The sequence below is a fragment of the Podarcis vaucheri genome, assembly GCF_965113315.1.
Source record: "Podarcis vaucheri genome assembly, chromosome: 10".
Lineage (NCBI taxonomy): Eukaryota > Metazoa > Chordata > Lepidosauria > Squamata > Lacertidae > Podarcis > Podarcis vaucheri.
This window is the reverse complement of record NC_138748.1, coordinates 27472429-27491856: the sequence shown is the minus strand read 5'-3', so window position 1 is coordinate 27491856 and position 19428 is coordinate 27472429. Positions and strand designations below refer to the sequence as shown.

Here is a 19428-nt window from a genome sequence, read left to right as displayed (position 1 = left end):
GGAACAACTGTTGCCTGGCAATTGGCAGGTGCCAGCAGGAGAAGCTTGCGTCCATCATGGGTTGAATGAGATCCAGTTGCTCAGTCCTCTTCCCTTACATCGGAGAACACCAATGAAGGCCAAGCTTGAATGCAGGAAAAGCCACCTGCGTAACCCCGTAGTGGCATTTCTTAAGGAACATTTTTATTGTGAGAATTGTTTTTTGTAAGCTGCTTGGAGAGCACCCCAGGGTTATGAAGTGAGATAAAAGCATTATAAATACTATTCCTGGGTGTTTTGTTTGTTTGTTTTGCTTAAGTATGAGGTGCATTTACTGATATTAATATCCATGCTTCCAGTTCTTGCTTCTTTAAAGGGGAAGTTGGCAGCTGTCCCTCATTTTAAGATACACATTCCTTATGCCAAGATACTACAGTTCTACAATGTGTACTTAGTGGAACAGATTATAACATTGCCAAAGTTGCGTAATCTAGAAAGAGCCTATGATCTCTTCATGAGCAATCGGCAGCAGACCTAGGCGAGCAATTTGCCTCACAGAGCCTCAGGCTAGCCTGCAATCGTTCCTAAGGCTCCTTTTTATCATGCACCCTCATTTACTTTCAGCTTGTGACAAGAGTGATGCATCCCACATTACGTGTTTAGCTGCACAGTTTAAGGTGTGCTCTAAACATAGTCTAATTGTCATGAGCACATATTTGAAAATGTGCGGTAGAGAAGTAGTCAGCAGAGAGCTAGGTTTTCCTACATTTTCCTGACAAGTGTACATTAGCGTCAAGAGAAAATATACTGCTGTGTTAAGGTGTGGAAAACGCCAGGGGGTGTGGAGGGGAGTAAATGATTTTCTTTATCTGCCTCCTCACCAGTATGAACAGAGCTGACAAACCAGGAGCTGGGCCAGAGGATTGTGGACTCTGCCAAAACCTCTCCTCCTTTCAGCACTAGGCTAGAGCATCAAGTCATAGCTATAAGTGGAGGAAGTGCTACTGACTCTTCAGTTCTTGTTCTATTCAAATATGGCTCTTGTTAAACTAATAGCTCAATAATACTGGCATGGTGATGACTTAAGGGAAAAAAAATTAAGAGCCACCATGTCATTGTGACACTACTGTAAGACATGTACATGATTAAGATTACATTTATGCACATGATTGATTAGAGCATTTGCCTTTAGCATGGCTACTCACATGCCCAAAATACGTAGCCTCTAAAATATTTTAATTGCAATATCCTGCCACATTGCCTTAATTGTACCTTGCAATCCAATCCTAAATGTATGCTGAGGTAAGAATACACTCAAGTACTTCAGTAATAAGGAAATACAGAATATAGCTAGAATACTGGCTTCTGGCTTTTTCTTGGATTAAGAATGCATACTTCTGAAAATACAAACTAATGCACATCAAATAAAAGAGACTGGATTAACTTAAATGAGTTAGCAGACTCTTTGTTGGTAGTGAACAGCTTAAGTTATAAGAAGGTGCAATGTTAAAACAACTATATAATTACTTGAAGCCAGAGGTTTTCAACCGTTATTGAGTCCATGGCTCCCTTGACCAACCACCTTCTTTCTGCGTACCCCTGTGGGACTCAGAAACAAGTTATGTCACCTCTTGCCTGCAGAGCTGGCTGCTTCTCACATTTTTCCAAACACCCTTGTGGGGTGTGCCCTTAGCCTTCTCTCCTTGGGTGTCCTACAGGCAGCTGCTGCTGCTGCCTCTGGTCTCTGAGCTGTCCCACCTCCTGCTCAAGTGAGGTGTCTCCTCACACTGCCCCACAGGGGCCTGGGAAGAGGAGACCTTCAGCCTTAGTGGCGCAATGGAGACTGGCCAAAGGTGAACATGAGGCCGGCATCTTACCTTGGGAGGCAGCAGTGGCGGCAGCAGGCACTCAGCTCCCAGGCAGGCATTGCACACAGCAAGCACATGAAAGACCAGAACAGCACCTGCCTGCCCACCCTCCTGCTTGTCTGTTCATTTCCCAACAGCAAGGGCCGGCGGGCTGGGCTCCCTCACCAGCTTGCTTGCTTATTCTGAGGCCACCTCAGCTCCTAGCAACCAGCACCCCCTGGCCAGCCCCCGAGGCACCATTCGCCTGGGGAGCTTGTAGCCAGGGCTGATGCAAAAAACAGCTGTACAAGCCTTGGGGAGGAAGAGAGGCAAGAGGGCATCAGAGGAGGAGGGAGGGAAGGAAAGAGGGACAGAGGCCAGTGTTGCCCACGGCACCCCTGAACATCATTCAAGGCACCCCAGGGTGCCAAAGCACACTGGTTGAAAACCACTGCTTTCAGCTATTGTAAAGTGTCCTGAGATAATTTGATAAAGTGTAGTACAAAAATATTTGAAACACCACCAGGTATTCACTGTATTAAAATTAGCATTGTTTGAGATCCTAAGGGATCAAAAAGGTTCAGTCTCAAGTAAAATCCACCACTGTATCTACACATTAGCCCACCAAATGATCAACCAGTATCATCCAGATTACAGTATGCCATGGACTGAGAATAGGAATGGGAAAATAGTGCACTGCAAGGGTACATGGCATACACAGAAAACTGCTCCAGAAAATTCAAAAATTAAGCTAGTCCTAAAACACTTTAAGGGACGCAGGTGGTGCTGTGGGTTAAACCACAGAGCCTAGGACTTGCCAATCAGAAGGTCGGCAGTTCGAATCCCTGCAACGGGGTGAGCTCCCGTTGCTCGGTCCCAGCTCCTGCCAACCTAGCAGTTCGAAAGCACAAAGTGCAAGTAGATAAATAGGTACCACTCCAGCGGGAAGGTAAACGGCGTTTCCGTGCACTGCTCTGGTTCACCAGAAGCGGCTTAGTCATGTTGGCCACATGACCCGGAAGCTGTCTGCAGACAAACGCCGGCTCCCTCGGCCAATAAAGAAAGATGAGCGCCGCAACCCCAGAGTCGGTCACGACTGGACCTAATGGTCAGGGGTCCCTTTACCTTTACCTTTTAAAACACTTTAACCAGTGGTGGTGAACCTGTAGTCCTCAAACTGTTGATGGGCGTCTGATCCCAGAAATATCTGTAGGACCATAGCTTCCCCACCCCTTACTTAAACCAAGTTCTAATACTATCTGTGTATGTTATTTGCTCTATTCCTGTAAGAATAGAAGAACTCCAGATACCTCAGTTGTGCCTCATACAGATGGCTAAAATGCAGATGTAAAATATTTGAGACACTTGGCTTATTAGGAATTTCAAGTTGCTTTCTTTATACTAGAGCAAACTAGTACTTCATCATTTATCTCATGATCAACCCAAAGAGCTTGTTTCTCTCATTTCTAGTTTCCAGTACTACTGAAAATTGCTTTGAAATATTTTCTTGATCATTTAGGCTCGTGCATGCTGCATATACTTCTCCACACAGTGTATAGTTATGGCATTCATTCCCACAAGAAGCAGTGATGACTACCAATTTAGATGGCTTTAAAAGATTAAATAAATTCATAAAAAATACAGCTATCAATGGCTACTAGTTATGATGGCTATGTTCTACATTGGAAAGAGTATGCCTTTGAACATCAGTCGCAAGGAATCACAAGGAGGGAGAGTGCTGTTGAGCTCAGGTCCTGCTTTGGCGCCTCCCATAGGCATCTGGTTGGCCACTGTGGGAAAAGCATGTCAGACTAGATGAGCCAATAGCCTGACCTAGCAAGACCTTATGTTCATGATCATACCAAATACATGAGCCCTCCAAGAACTGAGTCTGAGAAAGAGACAGAGGAGCAGGTGATAACTGAGTTTGATGAGATGAATAGAGGGAAAATGTGACTAAGCAAAGCGTAGGTATTACCACCCAAGAGTAAAGCAGCTATTGGAAGTTTGTGGTACAGGTCAAAGGGGATAAGGCTCAAGATAGTTCTTCGTTCCTTACTTGTACTACCTCATTTTAGAGGTCAAATGCAGCCCAAATTATGATTTGGAATCTGAACAGCTCTGTAAATTTGGGGTCAATCCAACTCATACATCTATATGGTCAGGATATTATCACCTAAGGTAAAGGTAAAGGGACCCCTGACCATTAGGTCCAGTCGTGACTGACTCTGGGGTTGCGGCACTCATCTCGCTTTATTGGCCGAGGGAGCCGGCGTACAGCTTCTGGGTCATGTGGCCAGCATGACTAAGCCGCTTCTGGCGAACCAGAGCAGTGAATGGAAACGCCGTTTACCTTCCCGCCGGAGTGGTACCTATTTATCTACTTGCACTTTGACGTGCTTTCGAACTACTAGGTTGGCAGGAGCAGGGACCGAGCAATGGGAGTTCACCCCTTCGCGGGGATTCGAACCGCCAACCTTCTGATCGGCAAGTCCTAGGCTTTGTGGTTTAACCCACAGCGCCACCCGCTAGGATATGATAAAATGATTAAAGTGTCATCTGCTTTCATGCACTGTGCCCCAAGGCTCTCACTGATTTATTTACAATGGACTGAACCACAGTAGAAGATTTTGGCTACCCCCCAAAGTCATACCTATTCTATTGGCAGCCCATAAGTTACCCATACAGTATGTGTTCCATTTCAAGCTTAATTTTGATGCAAAGTGTTTTCATGAGTGCCTCTGGTTCTTTTCAGTTCATTTCAGTTCCTGTATTGATCATAGGCCATAACAGGGATATAAAAATAATATAGATGAAATGGTTAATAACACATTATTGCTAGAGGCAAAAAGGTAAGTGAATGAAAATCAGATGTTACTACAGTGATCATAGCAGCACAATTCTTTTCAGAAATTACAAGTCAAATAAGTCAGCGTGGGTGTTGCTCCATCTTATCCTACTAGCTCCACTCTAAATTGGGGAGCCGGATGTGTCTTTTGGACCGCAGTATTGTTCAGGGGTGTGAAAGTACTAATAAACCTGAAAATACTATTATATTATGCCCCAGAAATACAGTGTGTGGTTTTTATACAGAATATAAAATATACCTCTCATCGAATCTGCGTAGAATCCTCCTCAAGGTTTTGTTACAAATTGATCTTAGAAGCATTCAGTTTACTGTACAGCTGTAGAATCGACAGAACAAAAAACTATATACAACATTTTAGGACCACACACCTATTTAATTGAAACACTCCCCAATTTAAAGCATGCAACCGTGCTTTAAGTTTTAAGGACTCCTGTGTCCCACCCACATGTAGAGTCCACATGTCAGCTGGCAGTGCGTACTGTCACTAATAATAATAAAACAAGCCTGTCAAAAGGAAAACACAATCACACTCTCTAAAAAACTACGGTAATAAATATTTATGTCATAAACAATAAAAAAATAGACCAGTTATGCAGATAAATAAGAAATATCTTCAAGTGGAATTCACTAAAAGTAAGACATATGTGACCTTTTGTATTTTTATTTAACCACTGTGGAAGTTTAAATTTACTCAAAAGGTTATAGTACAGCCCCTTTAAGGCTGAGCAACCATAACATGCTGGATTGATATATTTTTTTAAAAAAATGTTTATTAGTATCGAATGTTTGAATAACTTAGGTACTTGGAGAACTAATTAGTAGTAAAATGTTCTAGTTTAGTCTTTCTATAAAAATTTTTTCCACCCTACATCACTGCCAGTGCTTCTGTCATGGGGACCATTCAGATATTTAGTCCTTCTATGCATTCTGAAGAGTTCAGGAAGAACTCTGCCCACATGGTTTTTTAGAATGTTTGTCAACTCCTTGAATTGCTAGTACTTCAAGATGGCGGGACTTTGTAGTTATAGGTATTTTTTATCTAGTTCCCTGTAGTAGGAACTAGATATTTATACTGTCGGTGTCCTTTTTACAACCCATGGTAATATAATATATTTGACAACATATGGCGATCCATTACCAAAAACTTCCTAGTAAAAGAAAAATGAAAAGACTAAATAAGGCCTTGAATAGCTTTATTGAAATTTTTATAAATAAAACATGCGCATTTCAAATGTAAACCCAAGTGAACTCAAGTGCAGACAATTTTTTAACCTCTGTCATGCAGGAGGCTAAGCTTACATTTAAAAAAACAGAAAGCAGCTTTAAAATACCAGGATGAAACACCAGCTTTTAATATCAAAGTATAAAGCAAAGCCATGTCCACAAACCTAATTTTTTTATCCTGGTCAAATGCAATTTTAAACTTTTAAATGCTAACATAAATAAATAATTTACCAAAATGTGCACTCACAGAGTGAACTTTATTTACAATACACAATTTATAACTTATTGTATTTGATTAGTTCAAGTGAAGATCATACTTTTTGCTTTTAACAATGGTGGGACTTCAGGTAGTAGATATGTGAAGTGGGCCTCCACACTTAGGGAGTTCCTGTCAAAGGCAGTATTGTATATGAATCAACAATACATTCTTCCAACTATATCAAAGGGAAAGCAGCAAATAAAAAAAAATGTTTCAAACTGTTACACTTATTTTTGGCATCCCAGACTTCTTGAACACAGTTAATTAAAATCCAATTCAAGGTATGTATGCTTTATCTACTTACTGTACAGGTTCTGACTCTTGAACATGCAAATGCCAAATCTTCTATAATAAAGTTACCTTTTTAGAGATAAGATGTAAGGCTATGGTGAATTCCACCAAGAACGCACATGAAAATTAAGAGACCTACCTTTAAACCAGTTGCCCATTAACAATTTGAAGGCAAGTTATATGGAAAAGTCATCTAAGCTTGATGCACAGTCGTTACTATGAATACAGTATACTATTAAAAATCGGACCCTATTACACGGCATGTAGTTTGCAAAATTGCCAAACTACCAAAAATGGGGTGGGGTGGGGACTTTTACAGCACAATTAAAATTTTTGGACTGACACCAGATTAAAATTACGCACATCTTATAAGCAAGGTAACAGGAATTATGTTTACAAAGTAGATCCAACAAGCAATGAGGGATACTTACATTTAATTGAAAAATTCAATTCCTTAATGCAGCATGAAATCCAGAACCTGTTCCACAGCAGCAGTAAGATGAACATAATATTCTGGAAGTTTACTTATACCACAAAAGGTTAAAACACCTTTTCCAAGTTATTTTCTATCATGATTAAGTTGCTTTTTAATCAACGTTTATTTCAGGGATAAACTTGAAAATTTGGTGTTGCAAGAATACTGCTGCACTTATTAATTAGTCACATATACTAGGCAAATTGAAGTTTGTTACATGTATATGGACACACCTATCCAAAAATAAAGGCTTGGCAGTAATATTCTTGTGGTGTTACACAAAAACCAAATCCACAAATTGTTGATAATAACTCGCATCTGAAACAAAAAATCCATAATTCATCCAAACTGCAGCAGAAATTGTAAAGGGGTTTATTTGTGATTTCCTATACATATATAGCTTGTGAATACAAGATTGTAAAGGTAATAGGAGACAAATTCTGTTAACGTTTTCATTGTGTTTCACTTCAAGTACTGCACAAGTTAAAATGTAATAAGGATTTACATTCTGTCATCTGAAATTTCCCATCTCAGATTTTATTTTTAATTTGGTGGGTAATTTCAATGCTTTAGTAGGTATCTCCCACAAGAAAGTTTTTCTCTGTATGGCTTCTAGGTCTTCCATTAGTTAGTGTGCATACAATTTTCATTCTCTATATCATTGTCATTCTCGTTACTATCTTCATCACTCTCTAATGGGATGCCTGTGGCGGCAGAAGCACCTTGTTTAGTTTCCCGGTCAAGAGGAAAAAAGCCAGTTCCACTTATTGTGTCCTGTCTCTGGTAGAAGAGCACATATGCTGCTTTGGACTGCAAAATAAGGAACAACCAAGTTTTAGTATTATCTCCATTTTCATAGGTCGAAAAACAAGGGCCCAGAAAGCCGACAATGGTATTCACAGAAAGGATTCTGTATTTGTACTGTTTTTCACTACGGCACCCAAATTCATATTGGTATTTATGAACTGACATAATTAAACCTTTCCCAACTGCTTTCTATTGAAGAACGTATTACTCATTTGGTAAGCCTTTCTAGATTTCCAAAGCTGTTCTTCAAGCCAAAGTACTAAGTACGTAACATTTTGGCATATTTCAAATTACACTGTAAATCGGGGTGGGCAGACTTCAGGTTTGTGGGAGCTTTTTGCTTTTTTTTTTTTTATATATGTAACCAACCGAAGGCAACTTTTACTCAGAGTAGATTCACTTAAATGAGTGGACCTAAGTAATATCATGCCATTATTTGACAGGCCTACTGTGAGTAAAAATTGGTTGGATTCAACTCTCAGATTTAAAAAAAAAATATCATGGGACCAGAAATTTGTTCTGAGTTTAGAACAGAACTGAGCTCACAGTTCTTCCACACAAAAACCCGACTTCTGGTAATTCCCATTTCAGAAATGTAATGTGGGTGGGGAAGTTATTTTGTCACTGCCATTATTATGTTGAGAGTCAGAAATCCTTGCTCAGAAATCCACCAGGAGATCCGTATTGAACTCCTGATTATCCCTGTTGCAAATTATTTTCTTACTAAAATATATATGCAAGTCCATGTTACGTCGTGTTTCTAGGAAAATAAAATATACTTGCCACTATTTGTTCCTCAGATGCAGTGGACACGCTACTGTCATCGAAGTAGTACCATTTCCCATCATCTTTATTTTTTGCAAAAGCAGTGTCTAGGATAGGACAAGAATATTTTCCCTTAAAGTGCTAATAACAGGCCACAATAAAGAAATGTATTATCTTATGAACAAACTAAATTACTTACAATGCCCTCCACCCATTCCTCCATAGTGGTTTGAAACTGCAATCAAATTATAGCGGCAAGGCCCAGCATTTGGATTAATAAGGAATTCCGACATATCCAAATCACTGTTTCAAAGAAAGTATCTCATTAATTCTGGATTTATATTCAAGAACTGGTTGCAGGTTTTACATCTGATTTCAACACAACTGAGACAAAGCACTCACTCCAAACCTTATGCAAAGCAACAAATGTAGGTCTTTTAACTGGTACGTATTCATCAAGGCATTTTCATACACACTTATATTTACTGGGCGTCCTTGTTAAAGAAGAAATGGGAGAAGCCAGCCTATTTAGTGGTTAGAGTGTCAGACCAGGACTAGAAAGAACAGCTAAATCAGGCATAGGCAAACTCTGACCCTCCAGATGTTGTTGAACTACAATTCCCATCATATCTAGCTAACAGGACCAGAGGTCAGGGATGATGGGAATTGTAGTCTCAAAACATCTGGAGGGCAGAGTTTGCCTATGCCTGAGCTAAATCCATGATGCTCACTTGAGCCTATCTCAGCAAGATGTTGTGAATATAAAATTGGGATCTGGAAGAGCAACGTATTCTACCTTGAGTTCTGTGGAAGATAGAAATGTACTAAATAACTAAAATCAAGCAATCCTCAAATATTAACAGCTCATTCATGTAGAAAGCTTTTAAAGGGGCATTTTTACTCTAGGCAACATTATCAATAAGAACTTTCTTCCAAGCCTTACTGAAGTCACAACTGAAAATGTATTTAAGATTAGAATGATAGGACCGTACATTAATATCTGAGGAATTGTTTGGACAGAAACTACTTAGCAGGGTAGCCCACTGCTAGGAAAACACAGGGGTCATTTTTAATTTGGAGCAGTGAAGAGCAGGTTGTGCAACATCAATGAAAGCTATGTAACAGCACTGAAAATGTCTTAGCTGTAGTAGCCTTGAGCGTAAGCAAGGCAAATGCAACTTATGCTAAGCAAATTATTCTTTAAGGGCACCTGGAAAATGCTTTGTTGTGTTCACAGTGAGTTAAGCCTGCATAATAAATAAATTAAATAAATAAATCAAAACAAAACAGTAAAAAACTAAACTAATTGTTGTTAAATATGGTTTTCTTACGTTATAGGGAAGTCAACCAAAGTATCCAACTTATCTCTCATGTATCTGCTGTAAGAAAAACGTTTTAAATGCACTACCAGTACTGGTGGCAGCGACCACAAGTCTAGTTTTTTGGTAGCTTGCTGATGTTCTTTACAATTTGGGCAATACCTACAAGAAAAACACATTTCAAGTCAAAGTTTTGCGTCACAGTCAAATTAAAACATCATGTAATTAATGCTTCTCCATGACAGAGTAAAGCTCGTCTTGACAAATACGAAGGTATTCTTTAGATCGGGGGCTGGCAACCAGATTCCATCCTGACAGAGGCTGGTGGGGTTTGGGAGTCCAAGGACACATGTTCCACACACCGGCTTTAGGGCCTATACTTAATAAACTAAACATCTACTTATTTAAATTCATGATCCTAATTAACAGTGTGATCTGGAGAGATCCCCTGCTTCTGTTTCTTCTGAAGCCTATGCAAATGGAAGGCTTCACCACTCCTAATAGGGTTAACATAAAAGGTGATGGGTGAATGAATGACTAATCCTAGCTCTTCAGACATAAGTTATTTCTGGCCTGCATATTGGCTCTGCTCAACCTTCGCCAGCTGGTGCCTTCCAGATGTTTTGAAATACAACAACAACAACAACAACAACAACAACAACAACAATTTATTTATACCCCGCCCATCTGGCTGAGTTTCCCCAGCCACTTTGGGCGGCTCCCAATCAGTGTTAAAAACACTACAGCGTTACATATTAAAAACTTCCCTGAACAACTCCTGTCAATCCCTGTAAATATGATGAGAGTCGTCCAAAACATATGAAAGGCATCAAGCTAGCAAAGGTTCCTCTAGCTCTTAAGCATATCTATACTGTCCAAGGCCTAAAAAACACACGGGGGAAGTTGCATTTATGACTGAAGTCTTTATGGATTTGAGTCACATATATCCCTTTAGATATTTTCAATTTTTTTCTTAAGAAAAAGGAGAAGATTTAGGCTCATGTGTTTCTTGCCTCACTTCTCTCGCTAATGGAAGAAATATGTGGACCCATCTCTCCTAGCAAGAATTCTTTCAAAGTGTTAATTCTAACATGCAATATAGCAAGCTTTCACTCGGCTTTGGTATACGTTTTAAAAAGAAAAGCCTGACTAGCTTTTCAGATACCTTTTAATTGAGTAACTTTTTAAGGAAATGTAACTGATATTATAGTTTGAAGTCTTGTCACAGAAGAAATATTTTACTCCAATTTATCCTAAATAGAACCCAATAAGGCAGACATGTATATACAAAGTATTTTTTTAAAAAATGTGACCCCACTGAGATCTGAACATGAAATTTTGCCAGTAGCTCTTAGAAACATTAAATAATCAATACCTTTTTTTTTTGGAAAAAATTAATCATATAATTTTTTAAATCCCTTTTAAAAATGTTAAATTTTGTCACTTAAATTTAAATTTTAAAGTAAGTGCATCATGTGACATATCATATTAAAGCCCATGAAGACATTGGTGTTTTTAGTTTTGACGTATCTCAATTCTAGGCTGAGCTTTTAAGGTTTTTCTGTAGTCTGGCAAGGCCAAAATTGTCAATTTCTAGAAATTTCAAACCCTCATAACTCACAAACGGGACGAGATTTTTTTTAAAAATAAAATTTTAGATTTAAACTGAGTTTTGATCAGTCAAAAAGTGTACAAAATATTAAGAAAATTGAATGACACAAGATAAAAAAGTTGAATCACCTGATATGGAATGACCCTGGTAGGGGACCCCATACTTGAGGCTTAGCCCTCTGATGAGTGCTGTGCAATCTCCCCCCTCTAACCCCTTTCCTTCTACCCATTCACACTCATTAAGCTCTTACCATGGGTCTTCAGCACCTAGCTTTTCCTTTGTTGTGAACAATTCAATGCAATCTTTTAATTTCACAAAGGGCTTTTTGGGAGGTCTATATTCCACGCTCTCATGTTTTTCAAAATCCTAAAGAGAAGTATTTCTTGCGTTAAGAGAACAAATAAAACAAAACTCATTTTAGTGATGTTGTCTTACTATAAAACAAGGTCTACAAGCTCCCAATTCTGGAAAAGCTAACCCAAATGGAAAACAAACTTTCCCTATATTGAACTATGCTAAATTATTTCAAAAGAATTTACCGTTCCCTAGGCTTGGTGTCCTTTTGCCCTGTTTTGGAATTTGTCTGATTTGGGGGGCAGCATTTAGGACAACCCCCAAAATCAAATGATGGCGCAAAGTGATTTCTGCTGGTTTGGGTAAGAGGGAGCTTACTATGCTGGTACAGAAGGTGAAAGCAAAAAAGAGGGAAGAATCTTCTCTGCTACCAGATCAATAAGCTCCGTTCCCTGAAATCCTTTTGAGTTCTCAAATTGTGGCCCCTGAGTTGGATGCCCCCAGTTACCCACCTCTGAACAGGGTGGCGAGTTAGGGATGGCCATTTCAGCCTACTTCTTAATTCAACCAGAATATTATTATTTTTTACAAAAAATCACATACCTCAGCAGCATTTTCATCGAAGAATCGCTTTTTATATTCGGGGTCCCAATCCAAAGCCAAGAAAGATCTTTCTAAACAGAAGAGTAGAAACCTCCTTTAAAAATGCTATATTTATTTTAATAAATAATAATAATAATAGTCCTATAAGTACCAACCTAAACATATTAAGTGGCTTACATGAGTTTTAAAAAAAGTTACTTCATGAATATTTTTGTTCTGCATTTGTTTTAATCACATATATAATTTTGTTGTTTATCTTTTTAGTACATTGCCCTGGGCTTTGTACCCGCTAGATACAATGTAGGCACTTAGTAGTACACAGTCATCTCTAGATAAAATACTGTCTAAAAGGGCCAAGACTTGCTAACCGTTTGCCAAGTTTGTATACACACCCATCTGATATACTATATCCAGTTTAGGTATCAATTGCAACCAAACTAAGACACAGTAGCCAAACCTCAGCTAACCATGTTTTGGGAATCTCTAGATTAGAGCTAATGTAATGTGTTAACGTTGTGATATAACGAGTTATATGCAAGACTGTCTTTGAAGACAGCTCAGAAACTGCTTTTATTCTGTAATGTTTCTATCTTTTAAAATGCTTTTTAAATTTTTTTCTAGTGTACGCTGCTCTTGGAATTTAATTGAAGGGTGGGACATAAATAATAATTGAAAAAAATGGTGCAAACCAACACAGGCAGCCTGAAAACCCGTGTATCTTTTGGGAATGGACTTAAAAGAAGTTCTCAGGGGAGGTGGGGAAAGCCTCCTTGTGCCTTTTGATACCACTGACCATAGTATCCTTCTAGGCCAGGGGTTGTCAACCTGGTCCCTACTGCCAACCAGTGGGCATTTCAGGATTCTAGGTGGGCAGTAGGGGGGTTCTACGGCACAAGCTGAATCCCCCTTCCATTGAGCACCGGTGGGTGGTAAGGAAATTTTACCATCAAGAAAGATGCATTAGTGGGCAGTAGGTATAAAAAGTTTGACCCCTGTTCTAGGCTGTCTTCCCAGAGTAGGACTTGGAGGCACAGTCTTAGGGTGATGGTGATCCTTGCTGGAGCCATTGGAAGACTACTGCTTCAACCCATAGAACACGTTATTTGGACCACCTACAAGCACATGAACCTGCCCATGACTCAAAATCAAGTGTGGGAGGCCTGATCTCGCACCTTTCACTGTGCTCAAACAGCTTGGCAAGCACCTGATACAGGGCTTTTTCAGTAGCGGCCCCATACTTCTGAAGTTCCCTTACTCAAGAACCATGCTTGGCCCCATCCCTTGCGGGCTTTCTGTGGTCCCTAAAGACTTCCTTATTTCACCAAGCTTTTTATTTTATTTTACTGCTGGTTCTCTATTTTCAATTTTATCTCCATTTTATTATATGATGGTTTGATTTTTTTTTATCGTAATCAGCATTCAGGAGCTTGCCCCAAAACAAAGGATAAAAATAAACAGCAAAGCAACAAAATACACACTACATTTTAACAGGAAATGTTAACAACAGAATGGAGTAGAATCAAAGCTACCCCACTATAAAAAACAACAACTTACCATCTAGCCTAAGTTGCCTGTCATCAAATCTAATATGCCTGGTGTCATCTTTAACATAATTGATGTCAGTATTGCCTAAACTATTAAACTGGAATGTGAACAATCGCTTTTTGTGCCCTATAAGTTGATCCTTGCAGGAGTCCTCTGTGCATAATCCATTCTCGGAATCATTGTCCCCTCCAACAGAGTCTTCTGACTGGCTGTTTTCATTTTCAGAAGGAAGTTCCTGATCCTGGCTGGATTCATCATCTTGTTCGTCAGTTTCCATTTCACCTGGGATGGAGGATATAGCGGCACCGCCTGTCATTTACACAGAACGTTACACATCTCACATCATTGTGAATTTAGTTCTCCCTCTTGGTTCCTGCTTCAGTGGATCTCCCGCCCTTCCACCCTTTTTTCATGTGTTCACCATCTTGGCCTTGCTATGGACCTTGGTTGGTCGCCTGTTGAGGGGGCCTGGTAGGAATTTTTCCACTTGGCAAATTGGCACCAGCCATGTGGTTTTCGCCTACCTCATAGCAATCGTCACAACTTTGTAGGGTTTGGCGGTTAGGCACTGGTAAAACCTGGTTTATGGGAGGGCAGGTTGTGGCCATCACCTGGTCCTCCTCTTTAAGGGTATTCCGTTAAAGGGATCCAGGGCTGTGGATCTCATCCAAAGCCCGGGTATGGGCTAGGGCCATGCCACAACCCCATCGGGGACCCTGGGGGAGCTCTTAGTTGATGTACATCATCAGAGCTCCCCTTACTGGTGGTTGACCCTTACCGGACTACCTGCATGGTGGGCAGGAGTCAGATATAGTCGGTTCAATTCCAGTGCCTAAGCCAATGCCACTCATATTCTGCATTCTGTAACCAATAAAGTTGTGGCCTTAATTAGCCCATTAGCCCAAAATACTGGTGTCCATGTGTTTTATTATTCAACAAATGGGGGAGGGCTCAGGGCCTTGACACGCAAGAAATATGGACCCACCACAAGTGTTTTGTCTGTTTCTGTAATGTGGTTCCTGAGATCCAAAAGTGCTAGAGATTTAATGGGAGGTTTACAACAATCAAGGCAGGTTTCAGAGCACCTTTCAAAACCGAACCAAAGCTTTAGGCAGCTATTGATAATTCAGGTCTTACTTGGGGATCCTTCTTCATGAATTCCATTTGGGCCATTACCATTGATACCATTGTCCTTGCAGCACTGCAAGGATGCTTCGGTGTCTTCTGTTTCAGTAGAAGTTTTCACATATCGGCTGGAACACATCAATTGTTACACAATTTTTAATTTTTTTTTTTTAAAAAAAATGTTTCATCATTTCCCCAAGTAACAAATAGTGAAACATCTTAAGACAAAACAAAACAAGGTGATGCACAATATAACTTTCCTCCCATCCTCCATGTGAGCAGTACTCCTCTTTCACGAAGCTGTGTACGAGAACAATAACTGCTATTACTGTAGAAACACAAGCGGTTACTATACCAAGCTATCCTTCCGAAATATTTTACATTTATTCTAACTCGTTAGTGTATTTGCAAAGAAAAAAATTAAAAGGATCAGGCAGAATTGTGACACTAATGGTTGTGCAACTATGGCCAAAGTCCAGGGCTCCACCCAAAACAATCCAAACAGCTTACATAATTATAGATGCCCCTTTTATTGTTCTTACTTTTAAAATATATCATTGTCTGCAACAAAATGATGCTTATTCCCAAATAAACATGTTTAGCAGAGAGGCACTAGAAGCAACCTCCTTAAGCCATCATGAAGATTGGATTAAAGTGAATCTGCATATGCTCAGACTATTTACTTCTTTACTGTTTTTTCCCTGCCCCCTCTAACGTATCAGGAGTGTAATGAATGGTAAGCAGGGAGGATCAAAGGTCTTTTTCAATTGTGATAATCCCTGCTAGCTTTAGCTTTGTTCTGGCATCCAGGTGACCTAACACAGCCCTGCGTTCCCTTCATGGCGTCTAGGTTAGCAATGTCCAAATATGTGACATACATTCCCAGCATTTCTCTTGTACGCTTACCACATTCTCAAAAGCAGAAGATTATACAGCTTATCTTCAGTATTGTTTCTAGGCACTGCTATAAGGAAAGGCTGACCAAAATGTGTGGAACCACTGTGGTGGCTGTAACCGCTGTGCCGAAACTTCTCCCTTAAACAAACTGGAATCACAATTTGCTCCGTATCTTCAGTTCTGTTGATGCCAATTTCAAATCTAAGGCAGAATACAGACCCACACAATTAAACATAGTGACATAAATCACACAATTTTGCCAGGCAGTCAATGAAGGAGAGTCTCCACCCCCATCGTTCAGCCCAGACACTGAGATCCAGTGCTGAGGGCCTTCTGGCAGTTCCCTCATTGCGAGAAGTGAGGTTACAGGGAACCAGACAGAGGGCCTTCTCGGTAGTGGCGCCCGCCCTGTGGAACGCCCTCCCTTCAGATGTGAAGGAAATAAGTAGCTATCTTCTCTTTAAAAGACATCTGAAGGCAGCCCTGTTTAGGGAAGTTTTTAATATCTAATGCTGTATTGTTTTTAACACTCGATTGGAAGACGCCCAGAGTGGCCGGGGAAACTTGGCCAGATGGATGGGGTATAAATAATAAATTATCATTATTATTATTTAGTAGATGAAACCACATGAAATTCATGACAAATGGAATACCATTTAGATTAAGTTCGTTTTCTACTTACACATAAATGTCATCACGCTCCATAATACTACTCAGATTTTCATCCATTGCAAATATCCTATGGAACCTATGATTGTATATATCAGTAACTATCATCTAAAAAAGAAACAGAATACATATCACTTGAATTTGCTTAGGAAGTCAGAGAACATTAAACATGATCTACATTTGTCCATTGAGCACCATACCTTATCTGCAGCCACCCCAGACAAAGTTGATAGTGCTGTGCAGAGATCCTGTATATTTCCAATTTTTGGAACTACTACTTTATACTAAAAAATAAAATGCAAACAGTGTCATTAATAAGAAAGCGGAAAGGCAACTTAATATAACTTCCAACTTTATACATTGAAGTGACTATGAGATTGGCTATGAGAAGGAAGAAGTGCCCTAAGAAACGTATCTAGCTGAGATTTGCCAGTATAAATAAAGCTGTTGTTTATGTATATATCTAAATTTCAAAGCGTCTAATTCCACACATGGAAAGGGAAATAATTTTGATTAGAACCAAATGGTTCAAACTAGTGAGGAAATTTCATAGGATCCTATGAACAATCGGTTACTGGGCAACCACAGATTAAGCAGGCAAACCTATATTTAGCCAAACTAAGAGGCATCCGTGCTAAATGCCAAGTGCTGATTCTTACTTTCTTTTTAATATTCAAATTTCGGAATATTATTGGTCAAGCCAAACTCAGTTTTCTACTGTGGAAAACCAGAGATTCCAAAATAAGTTCCACCTTTCCAGTTACCTAGAACTTGGTGCAACTAAGGTCTCCATACAGAAAGGATAGTTGATCTGCTATAAATCACCACATTATTTCCCCTTAAAAATACATTTTCATAGCCTATGAGCTCAGTTGACTTTGACATACTGAGGTAAGGGTCACCCAGAAGCCTAGGACACCAATCTCTGATAGCTTGTGTGTGTGTTGCAGGGGACAACTGTAACGCTCCATTTTGGATGTAAGGAGCAGGCCATGTCCCATCTCAAAGCTGCCATCTTCCAACTTGCATTTTCTCTCTTGCCTTCCAAACACACCCAGCTCCTTTCCAGCCTGTAGTAAAGCATTACCATCTTTGTTCGTTGTAGATTTCACTTATAAACAAGTGCTATCATCTACTAGATCATCTGACGATCACCCTTTTTTATTGCTTGCATCCAACCTCATTGTGTGTCTATTTATAAATTCTGCCTCCTTGGGAAATTATATGTCAAACAAGTCAATTTAATTAACAAAAGCAGATATTCATCAATGGAGAAAATAAACACACATGCACTTAGCTTGCACTATTTATAATGGTTGTATCTGGTGACTATGGCAGCAGAATTTTTTAATGCAGGCAAACGATGCAGGTTTGAGATACATACACACTGAACAACTACAATTGAAACTCCCATTGCTCTAGGCGCATTTTGCAACAGGGAATTTCATTAGCACAAGCCATTTCTGAGCTCTGGGCCTACCTATGATTTCAGATTAAAACTGTGAAGTGGAAGGAAAGGAGGACCTCTTTCTGCCTCCTCACTCCCAGCTCCTCTCTGAAGACTGGAGAAAAGACCCTCTTAAGATTATTAGGGGGGTGGGCAGGAGAAAGACTAGACCATGTGAAAAATGAACATAATATTTTCAGCTCTGTATTATTGTTATAAAGAAAAGTGTGCCTATATGTTCCGTTGTTGCACCCATAACTTAGGTTTAAGGTGCCATTTAGTGCCTAGCTTTCATATCTCAGTTTCTAACACAGACTATGATCAACACAAGAATTGATTGGGCCCTAACAATAATCAAAAGGGGCCTGACTCAGAACACCTGCTACATTTCTTCTGTTCTTTTTCATAATATAAGCAGACCCATCAATTTCCTTTATCAGCTGCAAGATTTTTTGCTGTAATGTGCAACTATAATTAGTACATAGCTTCAAAACAGAAATCCAATGGCACAAAATGCCAGGGATTAGAGAATAAAGTTAGAACAATTTAAACACTAAAAGCAAGGAAACAAAATATTGGTCAAACGTTGCTTTCAAGGGCTTCATGAACTCTGCTGCTATTCAAGATAGTACAGGCAGAGTACACATGTCTACCATGAGGAACATGGAACGGTTACATAAGGCAGGTATATTTAATTCACCTGAAAGAAGCAAATTACAATTTATTCCCTAGTAGACCATGAAAGTCAGAACATGCGTAAATACTACACTTCTCACCTGCATAGGTTTGGCAAGCGGATCCAGTCTAACTAAATAAACTTCCAAAGTGCGTTCTTTTTTCATGGGTAGTGGAAGAGTCAAGTAACAAAAGGGGTCAAATGTTACGGAGATCTTAGCACATTCTGGACAAACTAGGGTTGATTTAAAAAGTCCGTGGAATATATCTACAATGATGGAATCGTTTCTCTTCAAATGGTTCTCCCAAGCTTCTTCAGCAACCACCTAAGTAAAAGCAAATGTTTGAAATAATGTATTTTTCCGCCCCATGAACTGTTTTATAACACTTGAATGTATTGAACAGAGCATGGGTGTGCAATGATTAACACCAACTGACAGGGACCACATGAATTAGAAGGGCCAAGTTATTTTAAGCAAAGGGCATGAGAAAACACCATGAAAGGCAAGAATGGTAGGGCTTCCTCAAGTTAGCAGAAAGCTGGGATATGGCATTTACCACCTCCCAATTATCTGGAGTTTTTATTATGAGATACATCCAAATGTTTTTCATACATTTTTCATACATTTCATACATTTCTCAAGGAAATAAAACAGCTGCAGAGTAACCCAGACTTAGATTGTGTCTCTCTTCTACAGTGGTGCCCCGCAAGACGAATGCCTCGCA

At 39.6% G+C, this 19428-nt stretch overlaps 2 protein-coding genes and 1 long non-coding RNA gene across 6 annotated transcripts in view; all 3 read right to left on the bottom strand.

The window, feature by feature from the left end:
• MON2 (MON2 homolog, regulator of endosome-to-Golgi trafficking) overlaps window positions 1-1933 on the bottom strand; it is a 64327-nt gene extending 62394 nt beyond the window's left edge. The window contains exon 1 of the mRNA XM_082239428.1: window positions 1857-1933. The gene's annotated coding sequence lies outside the window, so the exon portion shown is untranslated. The remainder of the gene's footprint in view (window positions 1-1856) is intronic.
• Window positions 1934-5871: 3938 nt separating this feature from the next.
• Window positions 5872-19428, bottom strand: part of USP15 (ubiquitin specific peptidase 15) — a 49199-nt gene continuing 35642 nt past the window's right edge. For 2 of the 4 annotated variants that reach the window (XM_082239540.1, XM_082239542.1), the window contains 12 exons: window positions 18804-19028; window positions 16781-16864; window positions 16594-16688; window positions 15921-16112; window positions 15027-15142; window positions 13899-14198; window positions 12345-12415; window positions 11698-11813; window positions 9848-9997; window positions 8716-8819; window positions 8535-8623; window positions 5872-7754 (listed from right to left, as the gene is read on the bottom strand). In XM_082239540.1, coding sequence (XP_082095666.1) covers window positions 7569-7754; window positions 8535-8623; window positions 8716-8819; window positions 9848-9997; window positions 11698-11813; window positions 12345-12415; window positions 13899-14198; window positions 15027-15142; window positions 15921-16112; window positions 16594-16688; window positions 16781-16864; window positions 18804-19028 — 1728 coding nt within the window. In that variant the 3' untranslated portion in view covers window positions 5872-7568. The remainder of the gene's footprint in view (window positions 7755-8534; window positions 8624-8715; window positions 8820-9847; window positions 9998-11697; window positions 11814-12344; window positions 12416-13898; window positions 14199-15026; window positions 15143-15920; window positions 16113-16593; window positions 16689-16780; window positions 16865-18803; window positions 19029-19428) is intronic. The other 2 variants (XM_082239541.1, XM_082239543.1) reach the window with 1 other exon arrangement.
• LOC309541808 lies at window positions 7794-8528 on the bottom strand. The gene is made up of 2 exons (XR_014223954.1): window positions 8259-8528; window positions 7794-8228 (listed from the first exon to the last, which is right to left on the bottom strand). It is a non-coding gene; the product is annotated as an uncharacterized lncRNA (long non-coding RNA).